The 10,409-nt window shown below is 63.2% G+C and overlaps 1 protein-coding gene across 3 annotated transcripts in view; it reads left to right on the top strand.

Moving 5' to 3' along the window:
- Nucleotides 1-5,218: 5,218 nt before the first annotated feature.
- The window catches only part of LOC119966971 (serine/threonine-protein phosphatase 2A 56 kDa regulatory subunit delta isoform), a 233,781-nt gene continuing 228,590 nt past the window's right edge, over nt 5,219-10,409 (top strand). For 2 of the 3 annotated variants that reach the window (XR_005460886.1, XM_038798936.1), the window contains exons 1-2: nt 5,219-5,326; nt 5,502-5,570. Coding sequence is in view for 2 of the 3 variants with exons in the window: in XM_038798936.1 (XP_038654864.1) it covers nt 5,300-5,326; nt 5,502-5,570 (96 nt within the window). In the remaining variant the exon portion in view is untranslated. The remainder of the gene's footprint in view (nt 5,327-5,501; nt 5,571-10,409) is intronic. The other variant, XM_038798937.1, reaches the window with a different exon arrangement.

Below are 10,409 nucleotides of genomic sequence, written 5' to 3'. Positions count from 1 at the left end.
ATGCTGCTCCAGCCAGCCACTATGCTGCCCCAGCCAGCCACTATGCTGCTCCAGCCAGCCACTATGCTGCTCCAGCCAGCCACTATGCTGCCCCAGCCAGCCACTATGCTGCCCCAGCCACTATGCTGCTCCAGCCACTATGCTGCCCCAGCCAGCCACTATGCTGCCCCAGCCACTATGCTGCCCCAGCCAGCCACTATGCTGCTCCAGCCTGCCATTTCTGCGGCCAGACCCAGCACCCGCGGCAGCACTGCCCGGCCCGCAATGCGACCTGCAGCAGCTGCGGGCTGAAAGGCCATTACGCAAGAGTGTGCCTCGCTAAAAGGGCCCCAGCTTCCAACTCCCCAGCTGCACGAAGTAACCGCTCCCCACACCCGCAGGCCCGGGGGGCCCGAAACGCTGCGGCCTATGCCCCGACTCCGCCCCCTCCAGCCACGTGCGATCCATGGGGTCCGCCATCTTGGCAAACCTCTACCACGCGGTCGGCCACGTGCGACTCATGGGGGCCGCCATCTTGGACGCCATCTTCCTCGACGCCCGCCATGTGCGATCCACGGGCCCAACCTACATCTCCGCGCTCGGACAACTCATCGAAAGAATACGACTATGAACTCAGAGGGCAGTCATCACGGAGCCACTCCAGCACAGCTGATCGAACCGCTGACTACCCGCAACTCAGCGCAGACACTCTGGACCAATCACGCCCGAAGCATCTGCGAAATTCGATGGCAGAGGTCCAAATCAACGGGTACAGAACGCCATGCCTCTTCGACTCTGGGAGCACTGAGAGCTTCATACATCCAGACCTGGTAAGACGCTGTTCGCTCTCCGTTTTCCCCATGCAGCAAACTATCTCGCTCGCTTCAGGCTCCCATTCGGTCCAGATCCAGGGGCGCACCGCCACAACACTCACAATCCGAGGCACTAGCTACTTAAAATTCAAACTCTACGTTTTGCCCGAACTCTGCGCGCCACTCTTATTAGGCCTAGACTTCCAATGTAACCTCAAGAGCCTCACCCTCAGCTTCGGCGGGCCCCTGCCCCCACTCACTATCTGCAGCCTCGCTACGCTGCGAATCCCCCCCCCCCCCCCGTCCACTCTTCGCCAATCTCACAAAGGACTGCAAACCCGTAGCCACGTGTAGCAGGCAATACAGCCTGCAGGATAGGGTATTTATCAGAGCAGAGGTCCGAAGGCTTCTCAGTGAGGGGTTTATAGAGGCCAGCAATAGTCCCTGGAGAGCTCAGGTGGTGGTCGTTAAGACCGGGGGAAAATTCCGCATGGTTGCCGACTATAGTCAGACCATAAATAGATTTACGCTCCTCGACGCGTATCCCCTCCCCAGGATTGCAGACATGGAAAACCAGGTCGCCCAGTACTGGCTCTTTTCCACGGTGGATCTGATGATCTGCATACCACCAGCTCCCAATCTGCCCGGAGGACCGCCACTACACGGCATTCGAGGCCGATGGCCGCCTCTTCCATTTCCTCCGGGTCCCCTTCGGCATCACAAATGGAGTCTCGGTGTTCCAATGAACAATGGACCGAATGGTGGACCAGTACGGGCTGCGGGGCCACATTTCCATATTTGGACAATGTCACCATCTGCGGCTATGACTAGCAGGACCACGACGCCAACCTCCACCGTTTTCTCCAGAGGGCACAGAAACTGAATCTCATGTATAACAAGGAGAAATGCGTTTTCCGCACAACCAGACTGGCCATCCTCGGCTATGTCGTGGAAAACGGAGTCCTGGGCCCAGACCCGGACCGTATGCGCCCCCTCTTAGAACACCCCCTCCCCCATTGCCCCAAGGCCCTCAAACGGTGCTTGGGTTTCTTTTCCTACTACGCCCAGTGGGTCCCTCAATATGCAGACAAAGCCCGCCCACTCTTTAAGGCCACACTATTTCCCCTGTCAGCTGAGGCACGCCAGGCCTTCAACGGCATCAAGGAGGACATCGCCAAAGCGGCCATGCGGGCGGTGGATGAATCCACTCCATTTCAGGTAGAGAGCGATGCCTCAGAGGTAGCTCTTGCAGCCACGTTAAATCAGGCAGGGAGACGAGTCACATTTTTCTCCCGTACCCTCTCCGCTTCAGAACTCCGACACTCCTCAGTCGAGAAAGAAGCACAAGCCATTGCGGAGGCTATCCGTTACTGGAGGCACTATCTCGCAGGTAGGAAGGTTCACCCTCATCACCGACCAAAGATCGGTTGCCTTCATGTTCGACAACTCGCAAAAGGGCAAAATTAAAAACGACAAAATTCTGAGGTGGAGGATCGAACTCTCCACCTACAATTACGACATTAAGTATCGACCCGGGTAGCTCAAGGAGCCTCCGGATGCCCTATCCCGCGGGACATGCGCCAGCGCGCAGATTGACCGATTGAAAGTCATCCACAATGACCTCTGCCACCCGGGGGTCACCCGGCTTGCCCACTACATCAGGGCCCGAAACCTGCCTTTCTCCAACGAGGAAGTAAAAGCGGTCACCAGGGACTGACCGATCTGTGCGGAGTGCAAACCACACTTCTATAGACCAGACAGGGCCCACCTGGTCAAGGCTTCTAGGCCGTTTGAACGCCTCGCGATTGATTTCAAAGGGCCACTCCCGTCAACTAACAAGAACGTTTACTTATTAAACGTCGTAGACGAGTTCTCCCGTTTCCCATACGCTATCCCGTGCCCCGACATGACCTCCCACACAGTCATTAGGGCCCTGCATAGCATCTTCACCCTGTTTGGTTTCCCCAGCTACGTACACAGCGACCGGGGTTCGTCCTTCATGAGCGACGAGCTGCGTCAGTACCTGCTCGACAAGGGCATTGCCTCGAGCAGGACTACCAGCTACAACCCCTGGGGGAACGGGCAGGTGAAGAGGGAGAACGCGACGTTCTGGAAGACCGTCCTACTGACCCTCTGGTCCAGAAAGCTCCAAGTCTCCCAGTGGCAGGAAGTCCTCCCAGACGCGCTCCACGCTATTAGGTCCCTTTTGTGCACAACGACCAATCAGACCCCTCACAAAAGGCTCTTCATTTTTTCCAGGGGCACTACCACGGGGGTCTCACTTACGGCATGGCTGAGGACACCGGGCCCCGTACTTCTGAGGAAACACGTCAGGGCACACAAAACTGGCCTCCTTGTTGAAAAGGTGCGCCTGCTCCACTCTAGCCTCCAGTACGCATTCGTCGAGTTCCCTGACGGCTGTCAGGACACGGTATCCCTCCGGGATCTGGCACCCGCCGGATCCAGCACCCCCTCTAGCCCCTCAGAGGGACCTCTCACCCTACACCCCATGCTGCCACCCCCTCGCGCTCCCGAGCCCGCGAGCTCGCTCCACCAGTTCCGCGCACCCACGCCGGCCAGCCCCCAGTGCCCCCAGTCCCCGGTCGAACCAGGAGTGTATGAAGCTCGGATACAACCCTCCCTGGAGTCCGCCATCGTACCCCAGCACACAGCACCCATCCAGCCACCGCAAGAGGCTGCAACCCCGGTGCTCCGCAGATCACAACGGACAATTTGACCACCGGACAGACTGACGTTGTAGACCACCACCCCTGCCGAACTTGATTTTTTTTGCAGGGGGTGAATGTGGTGAATGTAATATGATAATTCACACTATGTCTTTGTAATGCAGTAGCGTTATCCGGCCACTAGGGGGGGAGTAGCTCTGGGAATGCTCAGGGGATTGTACAGGGCTCCACCCTTGGCTCCGCCCATGACTCCTCCCCCTAGTGCTGCTGTATAAATACCCTTGTCCAGAGTCGGCCTGCAGTTTAGCTGGTTTAGCTCACCAGGCTAAATCGCTGGCTTTTAAAGCAGATCAAAGCAGGCCAGCAGCAAGGTTCGATTCCCGTACCAGCCTCCCCGGACAGGCGCCGGAATGTGGCGACTAGGGGCTTTTCACAGTAACTTCATTGAAGCCTACTCGTGACAATAAGCGATTTTCATTTTTCATTTCAGTTCACTGAGAGTTCATCAACGGGTAACAGGCTGGTTCTCTAGTAAGTCGATTAAAGCCTATAGTCATATCGGAAACACGTGTCTGGTGAATTGACGGTTCCACCATACCTGAACAGGTGCCGGAATGTGGTGACTCGGGGCTTTTCACAGTAACTTAATTACAGTGTTAATGTAAGCCTACTTGTGACAATAAAGATTATATTTAAAAATGTAAAAAAAGGATGGAGGCAATCTGGAACTCACTGCCTGAATGGATGATAGAGGCAGGACCCCTCGCAACCTGAAACGCCACAGCATATAGGGCTATGGGCCAAATGCTGGAAAATGGGACTAGGATCGGAGCTTGTTCGGCTGTAAAACTCTATGACTCTACCAATCGGATTGGTTTTTACAACAGTTGACCAAATTTTTGTCCTCTCCCCTTTAAGGTGAGATTTCTTTCCTCCTAGCGGGTCTTTAGTCTGTGGAATTCTCTTCCCCAGAAGTCTGATGGGGTCGGGTCATTGAATTTATTGAAGGCTGAGCTGATAGATTTTTATTGACAAGACCATCCAGGGTTAGTAGAAAGGGGGGGGGGGGGGGGGGTAGGGGGCAGACAGGAAAGGAGAGTTGAATGTTGGAGCAGATTCGACGGGTCAAATGCCTACTCCTGCACCCAAGTTCCAATAAGAACAAAGGAAAAACTCAGCTGGTCTGCCAGCATCTATGAGAAACAGAGTTAATGTTTCGAGTTCTATGTTGACTTGTTTGGATTATATGATACATTCCTGAGTGCATTGTTAAATTTTCTGAATAGATTCAAACATTGTTGGCACTCATTGAACTGACCCGTACAGGTACGATGGGCAGTCAGACCTCGTCCTTGCTGTAATCTGTATTCACCATTGAGGTGGCTGTGCCCAACCCCAGTCCTGGCTGGAGGGCAGCGCTGGAAAGGAGCAGCTCCAGCACCAATGGAAACACCGACAATGCGCAGGCGCAAGGGGAAACAGCCATTAGCCAATAGGAAAGCCGTTTAGGCCGGATTCCAGCCAATAGAAAAGCCGCTTATCCGGGCTCCAACCAATAGGAAAGCTGCTCCATTAGCAAAGCCGCTTAGCCGGGCTCCAGCCAATAGTATCCCTGGACGGTCCTGGCCAATTGTTTACCGACGACGCCCGTCCAATGGGATTCGAAACAGGCTTTTCCAGCCAATGGATGAGAGGTCCCTCAGCGGGCTCCACCAATCAGCGTGTGTGGCTGCGCGCACGCGTGGCCTGCAGCTCCGGCAGTCGAGCTCGAGCAGTCGAGAAAAAAAAAGCGGGCGGTTCGCGCGGCGGGAGCAACGGAAAATGCCGAATAAAAGCAAGAAAGACAAGGTAGAAAAATGCGGGGCTTGGCCTCGGCAGCGCCTGCAGCGGGTTTTACTGTGAGCGATATTCCCCCCGCGCCCCCTTCACTCCCACGGCCTGGACATCCACTCGGCGCAGCCTCTTTTCTTTATTTCTTTACCTGTCTCTCGCTCGGTTGACGGTCATTTTCTGTCTCCCACAGCAGGAGCCCAATAAACCCGGCAAGACTTCCAAAAGCGGCGGCAAGGATGGCGCCGAGAGCACTGAAGAGGTAATAAAAATGAAAGTCGGCACAGCGGCGCCCCGCCGCCCTCCCGCCCATCGCCCCTTCCTTCGTTCTCCCTCCGCCAACTCGCTGCCCTCCCTCTGCCCACCCTCCCACCTTCCCTCCCTCTGCCCACCCTCCCACCTTCCCTCCCTCCGCCCACCTTCCCTCCCTCTGCCCACCCTCCCTCCCTCTGCCACCCTCCCTCCCTCTGCCCACCCTCCCTCCCTCTGCCCACCCTCCCACCTTCCCTCCCTCTGCCCACCCTCCCACCTTCCCTCCCTCTGCCCACCCTCCCACCTTCCCTCCCTCTGCCCACCCTCCCACCTTCCTCCCTCTGCCCACCCTCCCACCTTCCCTCCCTCTGCCCACCCTCCCACCTTCCCTCCCTCTGCCCACCCTCCCACCTTCCCTCCCTCTGCCCACCCTCCCACCTTCCCTCCCTCTGCCCACCCTCCCACCTTCCCTCCCTCTGCCCACCCTCCCACCTTCCCTCCCTCTGCCCACCCTCCCACCTTCCCTCCCTCTGCCCACCCTCCCACCTTCCCTCCCTCTGCCCACCCTCCCACCTTCCCTCCCTCTGCCCACCCTCCCACCTTCCCTCCCTCTGCCCACCCTCCCACCTTCCCTCCCTCCCTCTGCCCACCCTCCCACCTTCCCTCCCTCCCTCTGCCCACCTTCCCTCCCTCTGCCCACCCTCCCTCCCTCTGCCCACCTTCCCTCCCTCTGCCCACCTTCCCTCCCTCTGCCCACCTTCCCTCCCTCTGCCCACCTTCCCTCCCTCTGCCCACCCTCCCCTCCCTCTGCCCACCCTCCCCTCCCTCTGCCCACCCTCCCACCTTCCCTCCCTCTGCCCACCCTCCCACCTTCCCTCCCTCTGCCCACCCTCCCACCTTCCCTCCCTCTGCCCACCCTCCCACCTTCCCTCCCTCTGCCCTCCCTCCCTCTGCCCACCCTCCCACCTTCCCTCCCTCTGCCCACCCTCCCACTGCCCACCCTCCCACTGCCCACCCTCCCACCTTCCCTCCCTCCCACCTTCCCTCCCTCTGCCCACCCTCCCACCTTCCCTCCCTCTGCCCACCCTCCCACCTTCCCTCCCTCTGCCCACCCTCCCACCTTCCCTCCCTCTGCCCACCCTCCCACCTTCCCTCCCTCTGCCCACCCTCCCACCTTCCCTCCCTCTGCCCACCCTCCCACCTTCCCTCCCTCTGCCCACCCTCCCACCTTCCCTCCCTCTGCCCACCCTCCCACCTTCCCTCCCTCTGCCCACCCTCCCACCTTCCCTCCCTCTGCCCACCCTCCCACCTTCCCTCCCTCTGCCCACCCTCCCACTGCCCACCCTCCCACCTTCCCTCCCTCTGCCCATCCTCCCACCCTCCCTCTGCCCATCCTCCCACCCTCCCTCTGCCCACCCTCCCACCTTCCCTCCCTCTGCCCACCTTCCCTCCCTCTGCCCACCTTCCCTCCCTCTGCCCACCTTCCCTCCCTCTGCCCACCTTCCCTCCCTCTGCCCACCTTCCCTCCCTCTGCCCACCCTCCCCTCCCTCTGCCCACCCTCCCCTCCCTCTGCCCACCCTCCCCTCCCTCTGCCCACCCTCCCACCTTCCCTCCCTCTGCCCACCCTCCCACCTTCCCTCCCTCTGCCCACCCTCCCACCTTCCCTCCCTCTGCCCACCCTCCCACCTTCCCTCCCTCTGCCCACCCTCCCACCTTCCCTCCCTCTGCCCACCCTCCCACCTTCCCTCCCTCTGCCCACCCTCCCACCTTCCCTCCCTCTGCCCACCCTCCCACTGCCCACCCTCCCACTGCCCACCCTCCCACTGCCCACCCTCCCACCTTCCCTCCCTCTGCCCATCCTCCCACCCTCCCTCTGCCCACCCTCCCACCTTCCCTCCCTCTGCCCATCCTCCCACCCTCCCTCTGCCCATCCTCCCACCCTCCCTCTGCCCATCCTCCCACCCTCCCTCTGCCCATCCTCCCACCCTCCCTCTGCCCATCCTCCCACCCTCCCTCTGCCCATCCTCCCACCTCCCTCTGCCCATCCTCCCACCCTCCCTCTGCCCATCCTCCCACCCTCCCTCTGCCCATCCTCCCACCCTCCCTCTGCCCATCCTCCCACCCTCCCTCTGCCCATCCTCCCCACCCTCCCTCTGCCCATCCTCCCACCCTCCTCTGCCCATCCTCCCACCCTCCCTCTGCCCATCCTCCCCCCCTCCCTCTGCCCATCCTCCCACCCTCCCTCTGCCCATCCTCCCACCCTCCCTCTGCCCATCCTCCCCCCTCCTCTGCCCATCCTCCCACTCTCCCTCTGCCCATCCTCCCACTCTCCCTCTGCCCATCCTCCCACTCTCCCTCTGCCCATCCTCCCACCCTCACCTCTGCCCATCCTCCCCACCCTCCCTCTGCCCATCCTCCCACCCTCCCTCTGCCCATCCTCCCACCCTCCCTCTGCCCATCCTCCCACCCTCCCTCTGCCCATCCTCCCACCCTCCCTCTGCCCATCCTCCCACCCTCCCTCTGCCCATCCTCCCACCCTCCCTCTGCCCATCCTCCCACCCTCCCTCTGCCCATCCTCCCACCCTCCCTCTGCCCATCCTCCCACCCTCCCTCTGCCCATCCTCCCACCCTCCCTCTGCCCAACCTCCCACCCTCCCTCTGCCCAACCTCCCACCCTCCCTCTGCCCATCCTCCCACCCTCCCTCTGCCCATCCTCCCACCCTCCCTCTGCCCATCCTCCCACCCTCCCTCTGCCCATCCTCCCACCCTCCCTCTGCCCATCCTCCCACCCTCCCTCTGCCCATCCTCCCACCCTCCCTCTGCCCATCCTCCCACCCTCCCTCTGCCCATCCTCCCACCCTCCCTCTGCCCATCCTCCCACCCTCCCTCTGCCCATCCTCCCTCCCTTCCTCCCTCTGTCCTCCCTCTGCCCATCCCCTGCCACCCTCCCTCCTGCCCACCCTCCCTCTGCCCACCCTCCCTCTGCCCACCCTCCCTCCTGCCCACCCTCCCTCCTGCCCACCCTCCCTCCTGCCCACCCTCCCTCCTGCCCACCCTCCCTCCTGCCCACCCTCCCTCCTGCCCACCCTCCCTCCTGCCCACCCTCCCTCCTGCCCACCCTCCCTCCTGCCCACCCTCCCTCCTGCCCACCCTCCCTCCTGCCCACCCTCCCTCCTGCCCACCCTCCCTCCTGCCCACCCTCCCTCCTGCCCACCCTCCCTCCTGCCCACCCTCCCTCCTGCCCACCCTCCCTCCTGCCCACCCTCCCTCCTGCCCACCCTCCCTCCTGCCCACCCTCCCTCCTGCCCACCCTCCCTCCTGCCCACCCTCCCTCCTGCCCACCCTCCCTCCTGCCCACCCTCCCTCCTGCCCACCCTCCCTCCTGCCCACCCTCCCTCCTGCCCACCCTCCCTCCTGCCCACCCTCCCTCCTGCCCACCCTCCCTCCTGCCCACCCTCCCTCCTGCCCACCCTCCCTCCTGCCCACCCTCCCTCCTGCCCACCCTCCCTCCTGCCCACCCTCCCTCCTGCCCACCCTCCCTCCTGCCCACCCTCCCTCCTGCCCACCCTCCCTCCTGCCCACCCTCCCTCCTGCCCACCCTCCCTCCTGCCCACCCTCCCTCCTGCCCACCCTCCCTCCTGCCCACCCTCCCTCCTGCCCACCCTCCCTCCTGCCCACCCTCCCTCCTGCCCACCCTCCCTCCTGCCCACCCTCCCTCCTGCCCACCCTCCCTCCTGCCCACCCTCCCTCCTGCCCACCCTCCCTCCTGCCCACCCTCCCTCCTGCCCACCCTCCCTCCTGCCCACCCTCCCTCCTGCCCACCCTCCCTCCTGCCCACCCTCCCTCCTGCCCACCCTCCCTCCTGCCCACCCTCCCTCCTGCCCACCCTCCCTCCTGCCCACCCTCCCTCCTGCCCACCCTCCCTCCTGCCCACCCTCCTGCCCATCCTCCCACCCTCCCTCCTGCCCACCCCGCCCTCCCTCCCTCCCACCCCCCTCCCTCCCTCCCTCCCACCCGCCCTCCCTCCCTCCCTCCCACCCGCCCTCCCTCCCACTCGCCCTCCCTCCCTCCCTCCCACTCGCCCTCCCTCCCACTCGCCCTCCCTCCCACTCGCCCTCCCTCCCACTCGCCCTCCCACTCGCCCTCCCACTCGCCCTCCCACTCGCCCTCCCTCACACTCGCCCTCCCTCCCACTCGCCCTCCCTCCCACTCGCCCTCCCTCCCACTCGCCCTCCCTCCCACTCGCCCTCCCTCCCACTCCGCCCTCCCTCCCACTCGCCCTCCCTCCCACTCGCCCCTCCCTCCCACTCGCCCTCCCTCCCACTCGCCCTCCCTCCCACTCGCCCTCCCTCCCACTCGCCCTCCCTCCCACTCGCCCACCCTCCCACTCGCCCACCTCCCCTCCCACTCGCCAACCCTCCCACCGCCCACCCTCCCTCTGCCCACTCGCCCCACCCTCCCTCTGCCCACTCGCCCACCCTCCATCTGCCCACTCGCCCACCTCCCTCTGCCACGCCCACCCGCCCTCTGCCCACTCGCCCCGCCCGCCCTCTGCCCACTCGCCCGCCCGCCCTCTGCCCACTCGCCCTCCCTCCCACTCGCCCTCCCTCCCACTCGCCCTCCCTCCCACTCGCCCTCCCTCCCACTCGCCCTCCCTCCCACTCGCCCTCCCTCCCACTCGCCCTCCCTCCCACTCGCCCTCCCTCCCACTCGCCCTCCCTCCCACTCGCCCTCCCTCCCACTTGCCTGCCCACTCGCCCACCCTCCCTCTGCCCACTTGCCTGCCCACTCGCCCACCCTCCCTCTGCCCACTCGCCCACCCTCCCTCTGCCCACTCGCCCACCCTCC

Source organism: Scyliorhinus canicula, chromosome 6 (assembly GCF_902713615.1).
Source record: "Scyliorhinus canicula chromosome 6, sScyCan1.1, whole genome shotgun sequence".
Lineage (NCBI taxonomy): Eukaryota > Metazoa > Chordata > Chondrichthyes > Carcharhiniformes > Scyliorhinidae > Scyliorhinus > Scyliorhinus canicula.
Note: the sequence above shows the minus strand (reverse complement) of the source record. Positions and strands in the feature narration are given on the sequence as shown.